Source organism: Schistocerca cancellata, chromosome 5 (assembly GCF_023864275.1).
Source record: "Schistocerca cancellata isolate TAMUIC-IGC-003103 chromosome 5, iqSchCanc2.1, whole genome shotgun sequence".
NCBI lineage: Eukaryota > Metazoa > Arthropoda > Insecta > Orthoptera > Acrididae > Schistocerca > Schistocerca cancellata.
In genome coordinates, this window is record NC_064630.1 from 545,749,644 (window position 1) to 545,776,581 (window position 26,938).

Genomic DNA, 26,938 nt, shown 5'->3' on the forward strand with positions numbered 1-26,938 from the left:
CGAGCAGCATGCATAGCACACGCCCGATGGGCATTTTGATCACAATAGCCATACATCAACATGATATCGACCTTTTCCGCAATTGGTAAACGGTCCATTTTAACACGGGTAATGTATCACGAAGCAAATAGCGTCCGCATTGGCGGAATGTTATGTCATACCACGTACTTATACGTTTGTGACTATTACAGCGCCGTATATCACAAAGCGAAAAAAGTAGTCCAACTAAAACATTCATATTTCTTTACGTACTACACGAATATGTTAAAAAAATGAGGGTTCCTATTAAAAAAACGCAGTTGATATCCGTTTGACCTATGGCAGCGCCATCTAGCGGGCCAACCATAGCGCCTTCTGGTTTCCCCCTTCAAGCTAGACGAGTTTCGTTCTTTGTAGTTTTTTTCGTTTGACGCTTATTTCGTGAGATATTTCGCCCGGTCACGATCAATGGACCACCCTTTATATTAGGCGGTTTGTGACGTAGAGTTGTGATGCACAGTAAACAATAACACGAAAAAATAACATCATGAAACATCGCTAAAGAAAAAAGCGTCCTGTTCTTGTGGAGTTATGCGCAACAGCAACAAATAACAACGCACAATAATACGGACACGGTGAGCGTATACTGGTGAGCCCAGTGGCAGAAGGTGAGGTGCGGTCCGCGGCGCGTGTTCCAGGGGCGTGAAGGCCGGCTCGCTGATGGCCCGCGGGCCCATCGTGGCAGCCGACTTCCTGCCGCCCGAGGCGTGCGCCGACGGCGTCACCGGCAGCTACTCGTGCGTCGCGACGCCGTTCCGCAGCCTGGACGGCACCTGCAACAACCTGCAGCACCCGCAGTCCTGGGGCGTCGCCTACAGGCCCTTCCGCAGGATCCTGCCCCCGGACTACGGAGACGGTACGTCTGCGGCCAGCCGGCGGCTGAAGTCTCTAAACGTGTTTGTAGAGGGGGGGGACCTGTCTGATCAAACAAGAGGGCATGCTCTGCCCCTCTTCCGTTTTCTTCATGCTTATAGAACTTAAAGTTCAGCTCCCGCACATCAATTTCAATACTCACAAAAAAATTTAAAAAATCATTTTCGAAGAGTAGATGATTTCCAAGTGCTGAAGCATCAATATAACTGCAGGAAGCTGAGTGAGTTTGATTGTAGTCACGTAATCGTTAAGTCGCTGGTTTTATTGCCACTAGCACAGTTGGGTAGCTTATTACTAAAACTGAAGATGCAGATTTTGGTGTTTTTAGGATATAGGGAGATTGAAGCATCAATGGGAACTAAAAGGGATGTCGCCGATGCCTTGCTGCTTGTAGTGAGCGAATTTAAATCTGTAATTGTTTGTAGTAGGAGACAACCCCAGGAGCTGTCACGTATAATAAATAGACGAGAAGCGGGCCTGTAATCGAATAAGTTGGTAATTTTTTTGTTGTAAATTCTTATTAACTATTCCACAAGTGGGTAAAATCTTCTTAGATATTGTTGAAAGGAAAGTGCGACTATTAGTTGAGGACAAATTGTATGAAAATCAGTGTGGGTTTAGGCCTCTTAAAGGTTGTCAGGACCAGATCTTTAGCTTACGGCAAATAATGGTGAAGTGTTACGAGTGGAACAGGGAACTGTATCTATGCTTTATAGATCTAGAAAAGGCATATGACCGGGTTCCTAGGAGGAAGTTATTGTCTGTTCTACGAGATTATGGAATAGGAGGCAAACTTTTGCAAGCAATTAAAGGTCTTTACATAGACAGTCAGGCAGCAGTCAGAGTTGACGGTAAATTGAGTTCATGGTTCAGAGTAGTTTCAGGGTAAGACAAGGCTGCAACCTGTCTCCACTGTTGTTCATATTATCTATGGATCATATGTTGAAAACAATAGACTGGCTTGGTGAGATTAAGATATGTGAACACAAAATAAGCAGTCTCGCATATGCGGATGACTTAGTTGTGATGGCAGATTCGATTGAAAGTTTGCAAAGTAATATTTCAGAGCTAGATCAGAAATGTAAAGACTATGGTATGAAGATTAGAATATCCAAAACGAAAGTAATGTCAGTGGGAAAGAGATATAAACGGATTGAGTGCCAAATAGGATGAACAAAGTTAGAACAGGTGTACGGTTTCAAGTGCTTATGGTGCATATTCTCACAGGATGGCAACATAGTGAAAGAACTGGAAGCGAGGTGTAGCAAAGCTAATGCAGTGACCGCTCAGCTACGGTCTACTCTCTTCTGCAAGAAGGAAGACAGTACCAAGACTAAGTTATCTGTGCACCGTTCAATTTTTCGACCAACTTTGTTGTATGGGAGCGAAAGCTGGGTGGATTCAGGGTACCTTATCAATAAGGTTGACGTTACGGATATGAAAGTAGCTAGGATGATTGCAGGTACTAGTAGATGGGAACAATGGCAGGAGGGTGTCCACGATGAGGAAATCAAAGAAAAACTGGGAATGAACTCTATAGATGTAGCAGTCAGGGCGAACAGGATTAGATGGTGGGGTCATGTTAAACGCATGGGAGAAGCAACGTTACCCAACAGACTCATGGGTTCAGCAGTAGAGGGTAGGAGGAGTCGGGGTAGACCAAGGAGAAGGTACCTGGATTCGGTTAAGAATGATTTTGAAGTAATAGGTTTAACGTCAGAAGAGGCACCAATGTTAGCACTGAATAGGGGATCATGGACGAATTTTTTAAGGGGGACTATGCTCCAGACTGAATACTGAAAGGCATAATCAGTCTTAAATGATGATGATGATGATATGATGATGATTCCACAAGTAATATTAAAAGGAACAGCTCAGAGTTTTACGTTTCAAATAATGACGAAATAGCAAGAAACTGTCAACAGTTAAGAAAAGAATAAATAATTTCCTTAAGTTCTTCCTGCCACACATTTTTTCGCTATCTTTCAGAAAAGTGATTTTGGAACTTAGATCAAATAGCTTCTCCAGTTTACATGTATTTTCTTTTAATTTTATTTATTGTTGTTATTTACTGCAAGTTAGAATTTCTTCTTTGTGTAACGACAAGATGATGGTTGGGGCTCTTGGTAGTTCTAGGAGGGAGAATTGCGTAGAGATGTCGGTTGCAGAGAGTACTATAGGAAAGATGTAGAATGTGTATATACCAGAAAAACTAACGTCTCGCAGGTTTTGGGGGTCGGATAGGATTGCAGTTAGACAGGGAAGTGTGTGGATGGAAGGTGTGGGACTGGAAGAATTGATGTCGAGGATGATTTCATAGTCTGAGAGAGAAGGCAATTAAAATTACACTAGGGAGGATGTGAAGTATTTGGGAATGGAGGAAAACAGATGTTTGCATCGAGGATTCTCAAATAGGGGAATTACAATGGAGTGCTGGGACCTGACTTTAAGGAAACGTACCACAACCGGAAGTTTTCTAGGTGTTTAAGGAGGTATGAGAACTTGCTGAGCGTGTGGGAGAACTTAGGTGGACGTGGAAAGATCTCCATTAAAAAATGTAATTACTGTTCAACTGAGGAGGTCTTCTTGCTCATTACCATAATGTATAACGTGCAACAAAGGAAGAACAAACCTACTACACGAAATTGTTGACTGTGACTTCCATTGAATAGTCAAACAGGAAGTCGTAAATTTTAATTCATTGCACATTGTAAAAGGAACATTTTGTTATGGTTTAAACTTCCTGCTTGTTTCTACTTTTTATTTGATTAGTTTATGGCATAATTTTTACGAGGGTAATCCCAAAAGTAAGGTCTCCAATTTTTTTATGAGTACATACAATATTTTATTTCTACAATGGTTTACATCAGTTTACAGCTTGAACATTTACGTATTTTTCGACATTATCACCATCTCTGTCGATGCATTTTTGTAGACGCTGTGGCAGTTTTTGTACCCCCATGTCGTACCAGCTCACCGCCATGCTGTTCAGAAAGGTAAGAACCTCTTCTTTCACCTCGTCGTCGGAGCTGAATCGCTGGGACCACAACTAACGCTGACAGGTACTGTGAGACTCTGAAAAAACTCAAACGGGCGATTCAAAACCGGAGAAGAGGAATGTTGAGCAAGGGCGTACACATTCTTCATAACAACGCTCGCCCACACATCGCTCGGCAAACCGTTGCTCTCCTGCAACAGTTTCAGTGGAATATAATCACCCACCCACCCCATAGTCCTGACTTGGCACCCAGTTCCCGAGGTTGAAAGAACATTTGGCCGGAAAGCGATTCAGCTCCGACGACGAGGTGAAAGAAGAGGTTCATAACTTTCTGAAAAGCATGGCGGCGAGATGGTACGACACGGGCATACAAAAACTGCCACAGCGTCTACAAAAATGCATCGACAGAAGTGGTGATTATGTCGAAAAATAGCTAAATGTTCAAGCTGTAAACTGGTGTAAACCATTAAGTAATAAACAGGTCTATGCACTTAAAAAAAGATAGGAGACCTTACTTTTGGGATTACCCTCGTAACACTGAATCACAGGATGTTACATTGTGTCTGCTCTACGGCCAGAATTCAAGGTTGCTGACGAATAGGCAAGACGGCGTGTAACGATGCTGGCAGCAGCGAATGCTACGATTGAACAGGACTGTTTTGCTTAAAAGTATTAGACACTTCCTATGATGCACGTATTAGTACTAGTGAATACATATTACAGTACGGTCCTCATTTATTCACTATACTTTTTGTACTATTGTGATTTCGAAAGCCGAAAGTAAAACACAGAATAAACAGAGGTACTGTAGCAATACATCCCCTATCTTCTGTGTCGCCAGGAAACAGTCACTAACCTTGAGTAACGCCGGACAGTCACCAGACACTGGAATGTACTTAAACTCCGATTATTGTCATCTTTTTGAAATAAATCTACTTGAAGAAACACTTCGAAACAATATTCTTAAAGAAAATTTCCTGGAAAACTAAAACGTTCCTCAAATTAAAAATTTTCTTGAAACAGTGATTGAGTTGTATTACATGCTTTGTAAGACTCGAATGAATCCCGTGTTTCAAGATTTCCTGGATTGTTAGCGTCCTCCGCAGTCACAATCACACAATTTATCAAAATAAGGAGAAAAGTGTGTGTTAATAAAGGTGAAGATGAAAAGCCACACTCCAGGCAAGCTTGCTGTTGCTTTTGCAGGTGTGTCTTCTCCGCGCCGAGCCTCTGACGGCAGCGAGCTGCCCTCTGCGCGCGAGGTGAGCCTCAGCGTGCACCGGCCGCTGTACAAGGACGACCCGCGCTTCACCGTCATGTTCGCCGTCTGGGGACAGTTCATGGACCACGACATCACCGCCACCGCCATCAGCCAAAGTAAGTGCTGCCGCTTGACTGCTTCTTCCACGGCTCTCTCGGTTTGATAAGGGGCATATCACTTGCCTTAAACTTAAAGTACACGTGTTCAACGAAAAATCTGACAGCAAGCCAATAGTTCTCATAATTATCTGTTGTATTTATCTTTTTTCTTTTCCTTTTATTTGAGGTGTTCTATACTTTCTCTCTCGATCTCTCTCTCTCTCTCTCTCTCTCTGTCTATCTATCTATCTATCTATCTATCTATGTATCTATCTCTATCTAGCTATCTCTCTCCCCCCCCCCCCCCTCCTTCCATCTCCCTCCCATAGACTCTAATATACACAAACTCAAATATAAGCGCACACACACACACACACACACACACACACACACACACACACACACACACACACACACACAAACAGATATACATTGGGTTTCAAAGACTTTGCATCAAATGTCTAGGGGTGGTACATTATATCAACCTTAACATACGTAGGCCACAAGACGCCGTACAGTGCGTGACGAAGTACCTCTAATAGCCATTCCCTTTCCCGACTGCTAAAATGACTAATAGCCAATTCCTTCCCTGTTCCACTCGCAAATTGAGCGAGGGAAAAATGACTGTCTATATGCATCCGTACTAGCCTCAAATGCCGGTTCCCTAAATTTTCTCAATAGTGCTCCTCGAGAAGAACGTCTTCTTCCCTCCAGTGATTCCAATTTGAGTTCCCGAAGCATCTCCAAAATACCTTGGTGATGTTCTGACATACTGTTCACAATCTAGCAGCCCACCACTGAACTATTTCGATGTTTTCCTTTAATCCGACTTCATACGGATCCCAAACACTTCGACAGTACTCAACAATGCGTTGCACCATCGTCCTGTACACGGTCTCCTTCACAGATGAACCGCAGTTTCGTAAATTCTCCCAATGAGCCGAAGTCGACCATTCACCCACGACACTACAATCCTAACATGCTCACGACGTTTCATATTGTTTTGCAACGTTATGTCTACGTACACTACTCGCCATTAAAATTGCTACACCAAGAAGAAATGCAGATGATAAACGGGGATTAATTGGACAAATATATTATACTGGAACTGACATGTGATTACATTTTCACGCAATTTGGGTGCATAGATCCTGAGAAATCAGTACCCAGAACAACCACCTCTGGCCGTAATAACGGCCTTGATACACCTGGTCTTTGAGTCAAACAGAGCTTGGATCGCGTATACAGGTACAGCTGCCCATGCAGCTTCAACACGTTACCACAGTTCATCAAGAGTAGTAACTCGGCCACCATTGACCAAATGTTTTCAATTGGTGAGAGATCTGGAGAATGTGATGGCCAGGGCAACAGTCGAACATTTTCTGTATCCAGAAAGGCCCGTACAAGACCTGCAACATGCGGTCGTGCATTATCCTGCTGAAATGTAGGGTTTCGCAGGAATCGAATGAAGGGTAGAGCCACGGGTCGTAAGACATCTAAAATGTAACGTCCACTGTTCAAAGTGCCGTCAATGCGAACAAGAGGTGACCGAGACGTCTAACCAATGGCACCCCATACCATCACGCCAGGTGATATGCCAGTATGGCGATGACGAATACACGCTTCCAATGTGCGTTCACCGCGATGTCGCCAAACACGGATGCGACCATCATGATGCTGTAAACAGAACCTGGATTCATCTGTAAAAATGACGTTTCGCCATTCGTGCACCCAAGTTCGTCGTTGAGTACACCATCCAGGCGCTCCTGTCTGTGATGCAGCGTCAAGGGTGACCGCAGCCATGGTATCCGCGCAGATCATTTATGTACGTAGAAGATGATAGCGGTCCTGTCACATTTCCTTGGGTCGCTCCTGACGGTACCCTTGTCTCTAATAAACGCTCACGGTGCGGGACAACTTTTGTTAGAGCCTAAAAGTTCGCTGATCATTCTCTACGATGATCGGCTTCCTATAGTATTTTCCGGCCACGAGACGAATAAATTTCACCAAACTAGTAAGGTCTGCATATAACATATCCCAGCAAATTAGTATAGTGATTTTCAAGATGAAAACCTACAAAATGAGTATCTCTAACCGCAGAGCAGTGTTTTAGAAGCAAATCAGGAACTTTAATTTTGCTTGGCATACATCCTTTCACAGGGAGCAGATGACTGAATTATAGGCAACACTCGAGATGTAAGTGTGCCATACATTGCCTACATTGCCGCCTCTCAGGGGCATATCCCATACAAAAGGACGCCTAACGTCGCGGGGATGCGTGAACGAACATTTTGTCTCTTGACGTGATAAGCCACCTTTAGATGAGTGATGCAAAGATTTTTACTTGATGAGGCAGTTAAGACAGGACACCCCCAATATATCCAGAATTAATAAGTCACCTCTAGATGTGTGATGCCAAGACTTTAAAACACACTGTGTATACTTGATGAGGCAGTTAAGACAGGACACACCGATTATATCATGAATAAATAAATATATCGATGTGCGGTTTTCGCCAAGTTATCGAGGACAATATGGCGTATAACCTGATGTTCGCAAGTAAATTTTATCATTTATAGTCGTCGAATTACGACATCTACTATGTTATTTACCTAAAGGGACAGTTCACTTTTTTCTGCGTCATTTGAAAGACGTTTCTAAGACAACTTCTAAGACATAATTATGGAACTTGATGAAACAGTGTCAAGTAAACAGCATGAAAGTTCGCTGACCCTCCGTCAGGAGAAGTGGTTCCACAAACGTCTGACCTATTACACTAAATGTAACCAAGCTTGTAACTGAGGTATGGTCCGTATGGTTATAATCATGGGTGTCATCAAGTGCTCAAAATGTTGACCTTGAGCATTGCTACACGCTATAAAATGATTCTGGAGAAACAATTCTGCACGTTGAATTTCATCTGGAGTTAGCAGCAGCACAGACCAGTGTTATAAGGCTTTTCATGACTTCTAGACTCGTTGGTGTTTCTTGTTTTAATTTTCGCTACAAATAAAAGCGTAGCAGTGTTGAAACTGGTGCGTATGCAGACCTTTGACACTTGCCTGAACGACCGTACAAATTCCCTCCAAATGTTCTCTTAAGAGTGTCTGTTATTACATGTGCGGGAAGGGAGGGACATCCGTCGTGTAGTACAACACTGACTGCCTTATGTTCCCTGGGATTTACCCCTGGAGCGGCGGTAGCAGCCTATCTTAGGAACTCGAAATACTTGAGTGTATTTAGATACCCGCCAATAAAACAGGGACCAATGATGCTGGTCTGGAAAAATACGCACCAAACGTTCATAGACTAAGTGTTGCTATCCACTTCTTTCAATCAGCGTCGGTTTCAAATGACGATTAGAAAATATTGTGAAGATTGACTTGCCCATGGTTTGTAAACGATTCTTCTTCCTTAAACGAAATTTTCCATGGATGTGCCGCATCACTTTGCACTTTTCGTAGACAACATTCAGAGATCTGTAACCAGTTCTGGAAGTCATTGCCATAAAGCTGTAGATGCAGAGAAATGTGAAGAGGATGAAATGTTTCTTTAAAGTCAGTAGCGCCATTAGACTGTTTTTTATTTGCAGTGTTACATTTACACGGTCATGATTTCGGCTTCAAAGTGCCATTATCAAGTGTTTTAATGTTATACAGTGCCTAATTTGGCATACTGTGATATTTAAATTACTCTATTAGACACATTGTCTAAGGTCAATATTACTGGTAAAAACCTACTGCTTTGTTTTATCACTCAGTGATCGTGTAAATGTAACACTGCAAATAAAAAACAGTCTAATGGCGGTGCTGACTTTAAAGAAATATATTATGACTGTGGCTCCACATTATGAAAAAATTATTAAGGATGAAATGTGATGGAATGTAATGTTCGCAGAACTTTCGTTTGGTTGATCCCTCTAGTACTTCCGAGGTGCCTCTTAGTGACATTCGCATTGTGCTAAAATGTAGTTACATTTCTTTCATCAGTCGCTCTTCTTATTCCTTGCATATTTTATCCTCCACACCTCCAGTTTCTAGGACTTGTTTTATAATGTTTGCAAAGACAGATAGTGAGTACTTGGCACGACCTCGATACTCTTCAGAATACAACCGCGCGCCGATGGTTTAATATTTTGGCGACATAAGCCATAAATGATATTCACGTTTTCGACTCCGTATACATGGTGAATGTTTCAATAGCTTCAAGAGCCAGTTATCTGACTGTTACAGCAGCACTCCGTAGACTGATGGGCTTCAGGCACACAGGTAAACATAAGAGCCATACCGATGTTACGTGATTGTTTACATTTGGTGTATCAGGACAGATGTTTATGGAACATCTTTTCCTGCCGTCGAAACAGTGGCTTGCGGCAATATTAACTTGATACTGCTTGGTCAAGTCGCATACATGTTATGCGTTAGAAGTTGTATTAGAAGCTTCTTTAAAATTCCATTAGGGAAAAAAACAAAGTCAATGTCCCAGTTCGGCGACTATAAACAGTAAAAATTACTTGCAACGGTCGGGAAAATTGCCATATTGTCCTCTGTAACTTGGCAAAACCTCGCCTCGGTATATTTGTTCATCCTGGATATATCTGGGATGACCTGTCTCAGCTGGTTCACCCTGTAGATATAGTAGTATTGGGTGTAGCACTCACGGAGGTCAGTGTGGGCTGTAATTATCGAATGACAGCAAAGCTTTGTGGATGTGCTAAAGCGATTTACACCGAAAAAATTAATTTAAATTTTGACTGCCTAGTGCTAATCTGGTGATGTACACTATTTGTATGACGGTATGACATCCGCGCTATAATTTGACATGCCGTAATATAAGTGAACAGTATGGCTACCGAGAAGAGAGACAGTGCGTTTGTAGTGATACTCTTTTGCATGAACGGCAGCAATTACAGTGTTTCATTGAGAACGTGTCGCCTACGGAAAGGTCTGAAGGGAGGCCTGAGGTCACTAAATGGTTTAAAGAAGATGAAATTAGAGAACTCGGTTGTGCTTGTAGGGTACCTGGAAGAGAAAGGCGTCCTATCCCAACGGAAGTTATTGACGAGGTTGCTGTAGCTGTAACTGACTATGCAGTACGTACCCGGGCAACGGTAGTGCTCGTGCAGTGTCACGAGTATTGTCCATCCCATGGTCAATACTACAGAAAGTTTGTGGGCTATTTTGCACTGGTACCCGCACAGAATCTAGACGGTGCAGAAAACCTCATGATCTGCAACAACGTTCTGAATTTGTTCTTCTGTTTCTACCAGGAATTGAAGCTGATGACATGTGACCGAGCAATATTGTATGGAGTTACGAAGCAGATTATACACTACAAGGTGTAGTGAATACGCAGAACTGCCGGATGTGGGGTACTGTTAAACAGCGTGTTGTGCACGAAGAGTCACTTCACTCGCTGTAATTGACTGTGTAGTATGGATTAAAAAGCACCTTTATTCTCATTCCGTTCTCCTTTGAACAAATCACATCCAGAGGACCTGTCGAGAGTACCGTCACGTCTTCACGTTGTAGAGACCTCCTTGTACAGCATTTGATTCTTGCTTTGAAAGAGCGCAACTGTGTGAAAACCACTGCTTTCGTGCAAGATGGGACAACACCTTATGTCGCTCGCCGAGTGAAAAATTTGCTTAATGCAACATTCCACGAACGTTTTATTTCCAGAGGTTTTCCAGATGCATGGGTCGCGAGATCACCTGATTTGAGTCCATGTGATTTTCTTCTCTGGGGCTATCTAAAAGAGCGCGTTTACCAAGGACACGTTTGGTCTCTACCTGATCTGAGCCGGGTATAAAGAAGCACGTTGCTCAAGATATCACCGGAATTGCTGCAAGCAACTAATGATCACTTCGCTACGGGTGCAGCATCTCGCCGATGTCTCCACTACTCACACTGGACAAATTGTGTAAGCGGTGGTTAATAAGAAAATCAACATTAGGCCTTTGTCCCTCGCTTGACCTTTTGTGCCCACATCTCCTTCCTACACCGTTACATATGGAAACATCTCTGTGTGCCTTTCTTGCATTCACAGCACCAGATTTGCACCTAGGACCAAAATGCAGCTAATTTCTTTCCAGCGGAAGTACTTTCCACATTGACAGACTAGCATAACTGCCACCTTTCGCAGCCATACGTTAATTACAGCCCACATTGGACATCTGTGAGTAACTGCACTTTAATTATAACCACGCGGTATTACATATTAAGAAATCTTTCTATGCAGTCGTCAAGCAGCTGTGATTGTGTTGTGTTTGAAATTGTTTTTACTATCTGTTAGATTTTTTATGTCATTGAATAAGTGATCACTATTTTTGCGGCTGGAAAACCTCCCTCTCTTTCCTGTGCCACACTAAGGCTGAGTTATAGCCAGTATATTCTTCTAGGATTTTATTAAGTTCATATTGACCAACCAGCAACAGATACCAACTTCAGTTTCTTTTATTTCTTTCGAGGTTCCTATTTTTCCAGCACTCCTTGATCTGCTTTTCCTGTGCTCTCCTGTATTTCTGCTATCCAGATTGTTTCTAATTTCTTATTTTTTTCTGTCTTGGAAGTACTCTATTATTTTATTCTTAAAGAAAGTTTCTTTATGTTATTTGTGATGCTCTGTTGTTGTTTTTTTCTACTTCCATTCTTGTTTCTGCTATCCATAAAATTGTCGACTTTTAGTTGTTAACTTCTTTTCAGGAATATTTCTTTAGTAATCCTGTTCTAATTCATTTGGTAGTTGTGTCCAAAGAAGATTAACCTTCACTTTTCTATTACTGCTGATAATTTCTATATATGTTGGTAGATCTCCTTAATAATTCTTATTCTCCAATCACCTGTAATTTGTATTGTACCCATTATTTTTCCAATAATCCGTTTTCCATGTATCTCTGTTCTGTCCGGCTTATAGTTAATCATGAAGTATTCACATACATATAAACAATCAGGTCTTACGAATATGGTAGAGTGTTTTAGTTATTTCTATAGATCCAGTTGTCGTTGTAGATATTATTAGTTAAACTCTATGCTCTTTCCATTTATTAACTCTTACATCATTACACATATTTCTGATCCATTATGCCACATGGTTTGCAGGAGATATTTAAATTTACTAACTCGCTCTATTTTATTTATTTGTGTTTCTGTGCATGTTGATATATGCTTTGTGTGTATGTTAAATTTTTTTCAGCTGAAATTATGAGACCAATCCTATTGCCTACTCTTTTCAGAATATTAATTTATGTTCCTGTTAAATTTTCTGAAAATATTGAAACATCATCTGCAAAACCCAAGGTATTTACCTTAATCCCATTCGGTTCCTTTCTCAGAATTATTGGTTCAGTTTTGTGACTTTTTACTTCAAATTCCAGACCTTACATGTTTTTTTTCAAAAACTCAATATAATAATGAGATTATAATCCGTCACCTTGTGTAACAATAGTTTTCTTCTCAAATGGCAGTTTTTCCCCTATTAATGTAAGTTTATATACCATATTTGTTACAGTTGTGAAATTTTGTTGTAACGCCAAATCCTCTAATGGTAATCAATAGAGGATACTATTATAGTTTTGAGGGTTAACATTCTGTGTCTAATTATTGATATTTTCGCATTCCATATTTAAATGATGGCATTCAATTAATGAAAATGAAATTTTTAATGAAAATTAAGATTTTTTCCAAATGTAAAATCTTGTTACAAGATACAACGAGGTCGTGTACCTAGGAACAAATGTTCTGTTGAAGCTGAAAAGTTTTGGAAATGAGGAAAAAATGTCATTTTGTGTATAATCGTCTTTCTGTTACATTATTACTCTACTACACACAAATAATAATGATCATCCTCATAATCTTCCTTCAAGTTTTAGGCTTCTTGACCTGTTATGATCTCGTCGAGAAGTTCTCCTGCCATCTTTTCACTGGTCGACCTCGTGATCCTACTCCACTGGGGCAGGAGTGTAGCATGGATTTTGGAATCCTTTTTGAGCTCATTCGTTGTAGATGTTTTCTCCAGTGGTTTCGGTAGTTCTTAATGTAATAAATAGTAGGTTCCATTTCAAGCTCCTTCAACACATCTTCGTTCCTTTTTGTGATTTCATTTTGTGTAACCAGTTGTTCGCCTCAAGAATTTCATGTCACAGGCTGTTAGAAGTTACTATCCAGGGTTCACTGATATAGCATAGTACAGATCTTGCTAAAGTTTTATAAAGGCATATTCCAGTATGATTCTGAACTAGTTAAGTGAAATCAGTTTAACTAGAGGTATTATCAAAAACCAGTTACAAGTTAAATACATTGTGAAATAGAGGTTATTGGAAATTAAAACCAATTTCCTTTTTCAAGACAGGTAAAACTACTAGGAAACTTCCTGGCAGATTAAAACTGTGTGCCCGACCGAGACTCGAACTCGGGACCTTTGCCTTTCGCGGGCAAGTGCTCTACCAACTGAGCTACCGAAGCACGACTCACGCCCGGTACTCACAGCTTTACTTTTGCCAGTACCTCGTCTCCTACCTTCCAAACTTTACAGAAGCTCTCCTGCGAACCTTGCAGAACTAGCACTCCTGAAAGAAAGGATATTGCGGAGACATGGCTTAGCCACAGCCTAGGGGATGTTTCCAGAATGAGATTTTCACTCTGCAGCGGAGTGTGCGCTGATATGAAACTTCCTGGCAGATTAAAACTGTGTGCCCGACCGAGACTCGAACTCGGGACCTTTGCCTTTCGCGGGCAAGTGCTCTACCAACTGAGCTACCGAAGCACGACTCACGCCCGGTACTCACAGCTTTACTTCTGCCAGTACCTCGTCTCCTACCTTCCAAACTTTACAGAAGCTCTCCTGCGAACCTTGCAGAACTAGCACTCCTGAAAGAAAGGATATTGCGGAGACATGGCTTAGCCACAGCCTGGGGGATGTTTCCTAGGACATTAAAGAAATTCGGTTCATTTGCAAGTATCACATGTTGCATGGTAAAAGACCTCCTCCTGTCTCAGGGTACAAGATGGTGTACGACCGACAAAGAATGGCATAACTGCCCATATTTTGTATAAATAGTTCTTAATATGTATATAACATTTCACTCATCATAAAATTATGTACCTGAAGAAGTAAGGGTGTATTCCAAATAGCTTCAATATGTTATACAGCACTCAAAATGTGTAGAACTCTAAATATTTCCTAATGATTCACTAAACAAAACCTCATATCCAGCAACAACAAAAACAAAAGAAAATGTCGGACACTGCTAATGGTGGTCTCTAATGCGCATTCCTTCATCTTGTTCTAAGATCAGTCACTACACTGAAGTGCCGATCAAAAAACATAGCTCTGCCCTATTAATATTTACTAGTACTTCAGTTGTTTTCGAAACATGACTGATTTTCGATAAGAAACGTCAATAGTGAGTAAATATTCTGTTCAGTTTGTTGAATTCCCTCCATAAATAATATCTAATGGTGCGGGTGTGTCTTGCGTGTATTGGTTTTCATAGAAATTTAGTGACAGTCAGTTTACATGGGACTAGAGAGTAATTTTCAAGAAAATTTTAATTTTATTTTCAAGTGTTGAAGATACTCCAATAAACTTGATGGCAATATTCGCATCGGCAGCATGGATAAGTGCTCCATCTGCTTGGATGCAGTATGGCAGGTCATCTATATGTATCCAAATCAACTGTTGACCCAGTACTAATTCTTGACGTACACATGTAGTGATTATTTCCATCTTTGAAAATGCTATGTATACTGACGCTTTTTTTTTATAACGTGGAGAAAACCTTTCGGAATGCAGACTGAGAATGCTAAGAATGTTATTTTGAAACAGCTTTATAATTACTGACGCAAATATATATTTTTTGGTTCCTTCAGGAAGGAAGTAATTATTTAGTAATAATTAATAGCTGCCTTACATTTTTCCCCGTAAATGAGTCTGACAGTAGCATATTTTGTATTTTCAGTAAATATACCCTGTAATAGAAATGTATTGCCCTTGGAACTGTATAAGATCAATGAAATGGAGAGTAAGATTTTAGTAATCAACGTCCAATGTTATCAACGCAGTTAGAATTATGTATATTCCACGTTATTCAATCTGTACACTTACCTAGCAGTATGCTGAAAAGTAGTTGGGTAGATCCAGTAAGTAATAATAGGTCGTAACTTTCCCTATTGGCTACTAAGTAGAAAAAGAAAGCAGCGTAAAATTAGTTTGGTATTATGGCTAATAGACAAGGGCGATTGGCTCAGATAGGATATGTTCAATGGGATTCCCCGGTTGCATAGTAATACTGAAGTCAATTCAGATTTCTTTGTAGTTAACGCTACTGCTGAATTCTGCCATTCCTTTTTTAAACATAAATGTGAGCTAGGCACTTCAGATAGGATATGTTCAATGGGATTCCACGGTTGCATAGTAATACTGAAGTCAATTCAGATTTCTTTGTAGTTAACGCTACTGCTGAATTCTGCCATTCCTTTTTTAAACATAAATGTGAGCTAGACACTACTTTGGCCTGCAAACTACTGGCAGTTAATCTCAAGTCAGGCCAAAATGAATTACTATTTGTCACATGCCACTCTAATGACCCATATGTATCCAATATCGTAATCCATCATACACTGAAATCCAGGTTTACTGGCGGGGTACACACGAAAACTGCGGTAATATTTACTCATATACGAGGGTGAGTGAAACGAAAACTTTATATTTGTAATAACAAATCGAAATTTCGCGTCGTTGGTAAGCGTGCTACAAACAGCGTGCAGAATGGCCTGTAGGTGGCAGCATAGTGCAGATCCACACATACCGACGCAGTATCAGCATAAAGATGGCCTCCCCACTTGCGACTTGCACCAAGAAAGAACAGCGTTCTGTTATTCGGTTTTTGCGTAGTGAATGTGTGAAACCTATTGAAATTCATCGACGAATTAAGGTTCAGTGCGGTGATGCATGTTTGTAACATCAGTAAGTCTACTAATGGAGTAGGAAGTTCGCAAACATATCTGTTGACCCACTGGTTTAAACTTCACACTAGTTACTGCCCGCCTTCCATGTGGAGCACGTATTGGTCTCACCGAGAACTTTTAGTACTCAGCCACACACAACTGATATCATCAAAGTGCACGGGCCTGAAGGTAACGTTGACGCAAAGGTAAAACTACTAGCCAAATAAATACGAAATCTTAAGTACAGCTGGAGGAGTTTCAATTTTATTAGAAAATTTTATTCAGGTGGCTGCCTGCGTAGAATGACATACATACTGTAGAACATTAGATTAGGAAAACGCTTCACTTACGTTTACTGTAATCAAGTTCCTTACAGAAACTGTGTATGCAGCAATAAAGCCCATTTCTCCTCTCACTGAGTTCTCTCAGAGCCGACACTCATCATAGTTTTATAATCTGACAGAGAAGTTAAATTACATTTCTGTCAGCCGAATTAATTTTGATAGCTCGCCGTAAAGTGAGTCGTTTTACGAAGAATAGTTCAAATTAAGTTCCTGAATACGGTAAGGAATCCACTGGCCATACAGTAGTGTACCCGTCATTACACGAGAAACAGTCCGTAATGTTGAAAGTTCTTGAGTTGGTCCACACAAATTAGAGTCGCAACTCGAGTAGCTTCTTCCAAGAGAGTAAGCCCAACATTTGGCATGCCGGAGTTTGTGAGTCTACGTGCGACTAACGGTTTCCGAGATAGAGAACAGAGCGGGGCAGTGACGACGAATCAATTCCTCAACGACTTTCCTCTGGCTGGCGAGGGGCAAAGCTCTCATCTGGCAGCACAGACAGCGGACGGCACATCGACCCTCAACCCGCCAGAAGTTCCTTTCAACCCACGAAAACGTAGTCCACATGAACAACTGAACCATTCATAACATTATCTTTTTTTGTATTTCTACATAACTGTCATCAAGGAGAGCGACTGATTGAAATTTAATAATTTATTTGACTCCACAAACGGTCGTCAAACCACATTCACTAAAACAATGAAATTTTTAAAAGGTTGCATAACTAGTTTCGACGCACTAAGCTGTCATTTTCATATGTAATCACAAACCTGGAAAACTGCATTAATAATTGCAACCACACTTGTTTCCAGTATTACTACAAATACACTAAAACCAGAAAACTGAAGCAGAGGCAGCAGAACGGGTCACAAGTCGTCGTGACAAATTTTGTTTGATCAGTCATTTACACCTTAATGCAGTGTACATAAAACTGCATCGGGATGATATATACTCTTGTGTTTTACATGACATTCTCATTTGGGTCTCTGCTATGGCTTGATAATATCATACTAAAATTTTTTCCTGAGTTGAGCCCAGCGAAAAAAGCCATGCATTCCTTCCTGGTCCCGTAATGAACTACATATCAAAAGATCTATACAGAGGGCCTCAAACGAAATATGATTAATCTAAGTAGGTTTCACAATACGCAGTGTAAAATCATCAGTTTCGTAATAACTTCTACACATTGTAATATATTTCTGAATGACCACGGAGAATGGTTATTGTATATGAAATACGCATCGCTGCTGAATTACAGTTCACTTATGTCATTCCACAAACACATCGTAGCAAACACCGATATCTCAAAAAATACAGCATGTGTTTAACTCTGAGGAAACTTTTGCATAAAGTGCTTCTCGAGTACGTTCTATGCACTGACAACGTTATATCTAACGCACAAGCTTTATTTTGAGACTCTAAAATGATTTCACAACAGGCTGCAACGTCACCACTAAGCCGTGTGTGAGAAATGGAGGAAGGCTTACTTGATTCGTCAAAACGTTCGTGTGTGTGTGTGTGTGTGTGTGTGTGTGTGTGTGTGTGTGTGTGTGAGAGAGAGAGAGAGAGAGAGAGAGAGAGAGGTGGGGTGTGCGCAGTGTACATGTGGATACCAAGGCTTGAACATAGTAATCAGTTTCAAATCCATGTTAAGATACAGTAGTTCTGAAGATATGAAGAAACTTGCACAAGACAGGCTAGCGTGAAGAACTTTTCCATCTACATAACCATTTCCATACATACTCCGCAAGCCACCATTCTGTGCTTGGCAGAAGGTATCTTGTACAACTACTAGCCATACCCTTTCCTATTTGATTCGGAAATGGAGCGAGGGAAAAACGACTATCTACACTACTGGCCATTAAAATTGTTACACCAAGAAGAAATGCAGATGATAAACTAGTATTCATTGGACAAATATATTATACTAGAACTGACATGCGATTACATATTTTCACTCAATTTGGGTGCATAGATCCTGAGAAATTTGTACCCAGAACAACCACCTCTGGCCGTAATAACGGCCTTGATACGCCTCGGCATTGAGTCAAACAGAGCTTGAAAGGCGTGTACAAGTACAGCTGCCCATGCAGCTTCAACAAGATACCACAGTTCAATAAGAGTAGTGACGGGCGTATTGTGACGATCCAGTTGCTCGGCCACCATTGACCAGACGTTTTCAGTTGGTGAGAGATCTGGAGAATGTGCTGGCCAGGGCAGCAGAAGAGCATTTTCTGTATCCAGAAAGGTCCGTACAGGACTTGCAACATGCTGTCGTGCATTATTCTGCTCAAATGTAGGGTTTCGCAGGGATCGAATGAAGGGTAGAGCCACGGGTCGTAACACATCTGAAATGCAACGTCCACTGTTCAAAGTGCCGTCAATGCGAACAAGAGGTGACCGAGACGTGTAACCAATGGCACCCCATACCAACACGTCAGGTGATACGCCAGTGTGGCAATGACGAATACACGCTTCGGCTGTGCGTTCATCGCGATGTTGCCAAACACGGATGCGACCATCATGATGCTGTGAACAGAACCTGGATTCATCCGAAGAAAATGACGTTTTGCCATTTGTGCACCTAGGTTCTTCGTTGAGTACAACATCGCAGGCGCTCCTGTCTGTGATGCAGTGTCAAGGGTAACCGCAGCCATGGTCTCCGAGCTGATAGTCCATGGTGCTGCAAACGTCGTCGAACTGTTCGTGAAGATGGTTGTTGTCTTGCAAACGTCCCCATCTGTTGATTCAGGAATCGAGACGTGGCTGCACGATCCGTTACAGCCATGCGGATAAGATGCCTGTCATCTCGACTGCTAGTGATACGAGGCCGTTGGGATTCAGCACGGCGTTCCGTATTACCCTGCTGAATCCACCGATTCCATATTCTGCTAACAGTCATTGGATATCGACCAATGCGAACAGCAATGTCGCGATACGATAAACCTCAATCGCGATAGGCTACAATCCGACCTTTATCAAAGTCGGACACGTGATGGTACGCATTTCTCCTCCTTACACGAGGCATCACAACAACGTTTCACCAAGCAACGCCGGTCAACTGCTGTTTGTGTATGAGAAATCGGTTGGAAACTTTCCTCGTGTCAGCACGTCGTAGGTGTCGCCATCGGCGCCAACCTTGTGTGAATGCTCTGAAAAGCTAATCATTTGCATATCACAGCATCTTCCTTCTGTCGGTTAAATTTCACGTGTGTAGCACGTCATCTTCGTGGTGTAGCAGTTTTAATGGCAAGTAGTGTATATGCCTCCGTACGAGGCATATCTTGTCTTAGTGGTCTTTACGCGAAATGAACGCTAGCGGCAGTAGAAGCGATCTGCATCAGCCGCAAATGCCGGTTTTCTAAATTTTATCAATAGTGTTTCGCGAAAAGAACGTCGTGTTCCTTCCAGTGATTCCCATTTGAGTCCACTGAGCTGATTCGTAACACTCATAGGTTGATGGAACCTGTGGTTGATAAATTTAGCAACCCGCCTCTGAATTGCTTCTATTGACTGTCAATCAGCACATCACTAATACTATTTTCGATAAATACAGGGTTTTTTACTAATCATTTCAATTAACTAATATTTTCCATATTTAGAGCAAGCTACCATTCATCACAACAAATAGAAATTCTATCAAAGTCTCCCTGCAACCTGTTACAGTCACTCAGCGACGAAACTAGCTCGTACACTAGAGCGTCATTACCAAACAGTCGCAGATTTTCGGTCCGGCACACAGTTTCATTCTGCCAGGAAGTTTCATAATTCTGCCAGGAAGTTTCCGCTTATTCTAGTCGCAGATTGTTGCTCACCCTATCTGTCATATCGTTCACGTACCAACAGAAGAGCGGTCACTTCCCTGGGCACTCCTGACGATACCCTTGTCTCTGATGAACTCTCGTCGTCCAGTACAATGCCACTCACACAGCTGGGAACCTATACTGTACACTCGGACTTTCGTTAACATTCAGGAGTGGGTCGCCGTGTCAAACACTTGCCAGAAATCTAGAAATATAGAATCCGCCTATCCACGTTTCGCAGGATATTGTGTGAGGCCGCGTGGGATAGCCGTGCGGTCTTGGGCGCCTTGTCACGGTTCGCGCGGCTCCCCCCGTCGTAGGTTCGAGTTCTCCCTCGGGCATCGGTGTACGTGTTGTCCATAGCTTAAGTTAGGTTAAATTAGATTAAGTAGTGCGTACGCCTAGGGGACCGATGACAGCTGTATGGTCCCATAGTCCTTACCACAAATTTCCATTTCCTATCGTGTGAGAAAAGAGCAAGCGGAGTTTCGCACTGGCGATACTTTTTAAATCCGCTCTCATTTGTGCACAGAATTTCTTCTGTCTCGTGTAAATTTATTATATTCCAATCGAGAATATGTTCAACAACTCTGCGGAAAAACGATTTTACGGATATTAGCCTGCAACTTTGCTCGTCCGTTCTTTTACCCTTCTTACATACAGAAATCATCACCGCTTTTTTCCAGTCGTTTGGGGTTTTGCGCTGGGTGAGAGATTTGCGATAAATACGAGCTAAATAAGAGCCCAATGCCGATGAGTTCTCTGTGTAAAACCGAACTGGGACTCCACTCGGACATGGCGACTTATTTGTTTCCAAATCTTTCAGTTGCTTCACTACGCCAGGGATACCTAAGCCTGTGTCCTGTACAACGCTCATACGAAGGTATCTGTATACGATCCTCCTTCATCAAACCACTTTTTGGGTGGATTATTACAACAACAATTACTGTACATTTGCCCTTTGAGTCTAGCTTACAGGTCAAATACAACAGCTCAAAATAGTCATAGTGTAAAATAACGGCTGACAGCTGGCATGTGATGTGTTTTCAGGCGCCAACGGGTCGGCGCTGTCTTGCTGCCACCCAGGAGATCTCAGCCCAGAGTGCTTCCCGGTGCCCCTGGCGGCCGGGGACCCGCAGTTCGACCAGTTCAACGTCACCTGCATGGAGTTCGTCCGCTCTGCGCCGGCGCCCACCTGCTCCTTCGGTAAGTACGCGCCTCGCTTCTTCTTCCACTCGAAGTGTGCTGTTTCTTAATAGTTGATACGGCAACTCAACAGCAGCTCCACCTGCATTTTCGACTCTCAGGAAGCGATCGGCATGTACTATAAGATTCAGTACAAGATGGTCAACACAACAATGGTTCAGAGAATTTTACACGCACCTGAAGGTAGGCGATCAGACTTGCATCATCCACAAAAGGGGTAGCTGATGTAATTTGGTTTTCCTATCTTAATATGGATGTAAAATTCTTTGGACTGCCTTCTTTTTTCCTCACTGTATCGTTCCCCAACCACATCCTGTGTCAGTGAATGACATCTCCGTGCCTGGAATATCCGCGCATTCCTACGTCCCCTCAATCTTGACTGCCTACATCACCACATCCCACCTTCATTACATCTCTCCACACACACACACACACACACACACACACACACACACACACACACACACACTGTGTTCTCTCCCAGGATACTTCCCACCATCTTCCCCTCCCAGACCATGAAATCATTCCTGAGACTTCCTATTCAACTAGAACACGTTCTAGCTGACTCATTCCCAAATGAAGTCTTCAGTACCAATAAAGTCTTCAGTAAAACCTGTCGCTGCATAATTGCAATCCTACCACTTGTATCCCATCTTTTGACTCTTCTCAGTATTGATCCCACTTCTCACATCACCTCCCTTCGAATCCCACCAACAGCCAAGCCCATTGCTTAGAACATGTTACCAAGACGCCACAGATTCTAAGACCACAAACATCAACATTTCATCAAACTTAAGGTTACCGTCCCGGTAGCTGAGTGGTCAGCGTGACAGACTGTCAATCCTAAGGGCCCGGGTTTGATTCCCGGCTGGGTCGGAGTTTTTCTCCGCTCAGGGACTGGGTGTTGTGTTGTCCTAATCATCATCATTTCATCCCCATCGACGCGCAGGTCGACGAAGTGGCGTCAAATCGAAAGACCTGCACCAGGCGAACGGTCTACCCGACGGGAGGCCCTAGCCACACATTTGCATTTTTTTACCGTTTCTATGCCTAGCAATGTATTTCTGCCTATTAGCACTTTTCTTATTCAACAGTTAGAATGTTGCAACACGGCCAATGTAAGCCCAGTCCGTAACTTCTACATTTACGATAACCGGTCACACTGTTTTAATTACCACCAGGAGAAAAAAAATTAGGTAATTAATTTTTTATTTATTTGTGAGTACATGTCTGCAGTCGCAGTACAAATTGAAATCCTCTAAGCCACAGCACCATGGCATGTCGCTAGAAGAATCAAAAAGAAATTGTATTGCCTTTCTCCATTTTATCAATGGTTCCCCTAGCGGAAGCTTTTGGGGCAATTGAATCGAGTTATTTACAGGTTTTCTATGACATTAGCCGCATTTGGACATTAAAATGAATCAACACGTGAAAATTTGTATAGGCCTTGGACTCGAACTCGGATGTTCCGCTTACTGGGAACAGTCACCTTAACCGCTTCAGTTGTCTGAACAAGCTTCCCTTCCCTCCCAGATTCCAGCTTGTTGCACACTACTGAAGTAGCGTCGTCTATCCATGAAACCCTCACTTTCCATTTCGGATTCCTGCAAGAAACCGAGCTTGGTGTGTATCCGCACTGAAAAAGTGGGTCTTTGGTCGTCGCACTTTATAAGAACTAACAGTAGTTCTTCAATGGAAGAGATGTGCATCACAGTAGCGAAAATGAACAAGTAGTCATAGTTCCTCAGGTATACATTTCGGAGGCCATGTTTACTGGGCAATTTTTGTTGTTTTAGTCCATACCTCTGAAAATTTCCACCCTACGATCTTAGCAACAACAGTACCTGTCCATGTATTACACTGTCAGAGGTATCACAACGGTTTTCGCTTATAACTTTCGATTCGTTCGTTTCCGATACAGGGATCCTTACCTCAAATTCATACATTTATCCTTCTCCGCAACCTAGAAAGTTTGTAAGATCATAACGGGATCACACTGAACATTCATACATTTACAGGCGCCTGGGCCTATAGCTTCTATGCTCTGTAACGTCGTTGGATCATGTTTCCGTACATGAGTTCGTGCTCAAAAAATTATGTACTCACTCCCCTCCACAAGTCCTAGAAGTCTGTAACGGGAATTTCCGAACACCCTGTGTATACTATCCCATTCGTTCTCTCATGTGAAGTGTGTGACCTTGAACGTTCAGAAACCCTACAAAATGTTGCTAGAATACAAATCACTCATACTAAAAAGGATGGTATGAGCCAGTGACATGCGAAATTGCGGTTCTTACCACGAGAGACTTTTGAATGATCAGCTATTCAAGGTCTAAAAGAGAAGTTGTGGTAACAAAATATCGATACAATAGGAAGAAGGAAACACTTATTTTAATGTCGTCACGTAGTCCTCTATTTTCCTCTACTTCAAATAATTGCGCTATCTGAACAACAAACTTTTTCTACAGACCTGATCGTGCTGCACGGTTATTTAGTATTCAAAGTGGAAGTGTGGGATTTAAATGAAGTGGTCAAAGCTAAGTAGAACAGAACGATATGCACATCTGACTAAAGCCTCTTTTTCACATCCAACATCACTCCCGCATTCAATCGGACCAGCGTGAAACGTCACACTAATTATATTTTCAAAGGATCATATTGATATGTCAGTGACATAATCTGCCTTTTGCGAAGGCTTTTCTACTTCCGTTCAGGAAGTTGATCGGACAGCACAAAGTAAGTCTGAAGGTGATAAACCGTTAGTGTAACTTTGCTTCTTCTATTTTTATGTTGTTGTATGAAAATCAAGGGTCCTCCTCATGCAGAGCTTATACTGCCTAAAGAAGTACACATCAAGAGGTTGCCAATATTTACGTGTCACGACACTGAAATGTGTGTGTTTAAGACCACATTGTATACATTTTTTGTTTCTTCACATTACCGAAGTTTCTCCCTTAGACCTTGCTCCTTAGACGAAAGTTCCTCCCTTATCACGCGAAAAGACGAGTAGCTTTGCATGTGAATTTCTCATACCACTATGTTTGGGATGAGCAATGTTTTCGTGAGGTTTTGAGTTTTCGACGTCACGCACTTCCCTTGTGAGCAGAGATGATAGGTAATATTATAAAAGGCAAGCAAGTGGAACGAGACGAATGGAAAAAAAGTAAATTAACAGTTTAATATTTCAAAAGTAATCACCATAACCGATAATGCATTTACCCCACTGCGAGACAAGCAGGCCAATGCCTTCACGGAAAAATGTTCGCGGTTACGTACGAAACATGATCGTACCCAGGCATACAACTCTACGTCACAGCCACGACCCAGGCATACACCTCTACGTCACAGCCAGGAATGTCATACTTCAGGGCTCCTAAATATGGGAATGGCCTGGGGAAAGATCGGGACTTAATGAAGGATATTTAAGGGCGTCCCAGCGAAACGTCTGTAGCGTAGTCGAAACAACCTTGACATGATGGGAATTATCTTGCAACAGAATGATGACGTGCGACAACATTCCTGGGCGTTTGAAATTGATGGCACGCTTCAGTTTTTGCAAAAAGTGCACGAACCACTGTACTTTAATAGCGGAGTCGTGTTCCAGAATATCAATGAGCACCAGATCCTTGCAGTCAAAGAAAAAGGTCATCATGACTTTTTCATAGCTTACGTGTCTGTTGTTTCGACTGCGCTACAAAAGTCACTAAGAAGCCCTTACACAACCTTTATGCAGTCCCAACCAATACCCATGCGATTTACATGTGTTTGGAGGCCTGAAAAAAGATATTCGTGGCCGCCTATTTGTCTCGGACAAAGAGATGCACGCCCGGATGCAATCACGGTTCGGTAGGCAACCGCAAACGTTTTCCCTTGAGGTCAATGATCGTCTTGTCTCACAGTGGGATAAAAGTATTAACAGTTACGCTAATTACTTTTAGTAAAAGAATACCAACAGCCGTAATTCTTCCTACAAGTTTTTATTATTTAAATAACCAGTTTCGACGTTTCTTCAGATCTGCCCCAATGCGAAAAGCGGTTTGACACATCCAAATTTTGGTGCACGTAGAACAGGTACTATATATTGAACTGGATACCGTGGACTTCTATTTATTCGACGTGTACACACCAAACAACAACTTTTGTCGTGCTTTTGGAGTGTGCATGTCGTATAAATGGAAGTCCACGGAAAGCTGTCTGGTATGTGGTCCCTGTTCTATCTGCGCCAAAGTTTAGATGTCTCGATTAATTTTGGGCACAGGAGTCTGAAGATGACGCTAATGAAGTGGTGAAACTGGTTTCTTAAACAATAAAAAAGGTTGAGGTACAATTACAGTTGCTGATATCCTTTTTCTACTAATTACTAATTAGTCACAGTCCCGCGTCCAAATCACAATGTTTTTTTTTTCCTTATCTGTCTCGTTTTCATTTAAGTGGCCCTTATAGTTATCCGAGAAATTCCTTTAAAAGAAAAATACAAATATATTAAATATGTGGTTATACTCATAATGTCAGGCTATAGCTGCATATTTTTATAAATATTGGAAGGTTGGACTTTTGAGAATGGCTGCAGGCCATGTATACTATTCTTACAACACATAATTTTACAAGTTCGATAATTACAGAGTAAATACACGATGAATCAGTCGAAATGTATGTTTTATGAAACTACAAAGAATATCACATACTATGCTTCCAGTTACTCCTGCGGATGCCTCTGTTGGGATCCTCGACTGCTCGTTGCTTATCCACGACGACCTCCTGGTCGGGGAACGCTTTTGTTCTCCTAAGTCGTGATTTCCATCCGTCACTTTCGCCCACAGGTCCGCGAGAGCAGATGACGCAGGTGAGCGCCTACCTGGACGGCTCCGTGGTGTACGGCAACCAGGCGGATCTGGCCAATAGCCTGCGCTCGTTCGTCGGGGGCCGGATGAGGGTCTCCTTCAGCCCTGACGGCCGCGAGCTGCTGCCCATCTCCACGGACCCCAACGACGGCTGCAACAGGGAGGCGGCCAACGCCAAGGGCCAGTACTGCTTCGCAGCCGGTGGGTCGCGTTCTCAGGCACGGCGCTTACAGGCAACGCAGCTTCCGCAAGAAGACAACCGAATTACGATAGCCGTTTTGCGCTGTTGATTGCATTACATGTTACTTTTGAATCGATTATCCTAGCCAGTGTCCGAGTGTCAGCTGTTGCAATTTATTCAGCACAATGAAATGAGGCGTTCAGCGCTCTGGTAATATCTATGCATATTATGAATTATAGTCCTCGACCGCATTTTTCAGTCTGTAATATCAGGAACTGCTATGGGGTTGTTCACACAGGTTTCACTAATATACAGAGAGAAGAAACGTGTGCGCCCTCGGACTTCATT

General features: G+C 42.1%; 1 protein-coding gene across 1 annotated transcript in view; it reads left to right on the forward strand.

Annotated features, from left to right (window-relative positions):
• LOC126188670 (uncharacterized) overlaps positions 1–26,938 on the forward strand; it is a 202,231-nt gene that overhangs the window by 126,872 nt on the left and 48,421 nt on the right. Inside the window, exons 6-9 of the mRNA XM_049930275.1 lie at positions 678–895; positions 5,117–5,287; positions 21,413–21,568; positions 26,389–26,610. Of these exons, the coding sequence (XP_049786232.1) occupies positions 678–895; positions 5,117–5,287; positions 21,413–21,568; positions 26,389–26,610 (767 nt within the window). The remainder of the gene's footprint in view (positions 1–677; positions 896–5,116; positions 5,288–21,412; positions 21,569–26,388; positions 26,611–26,938) is intronic.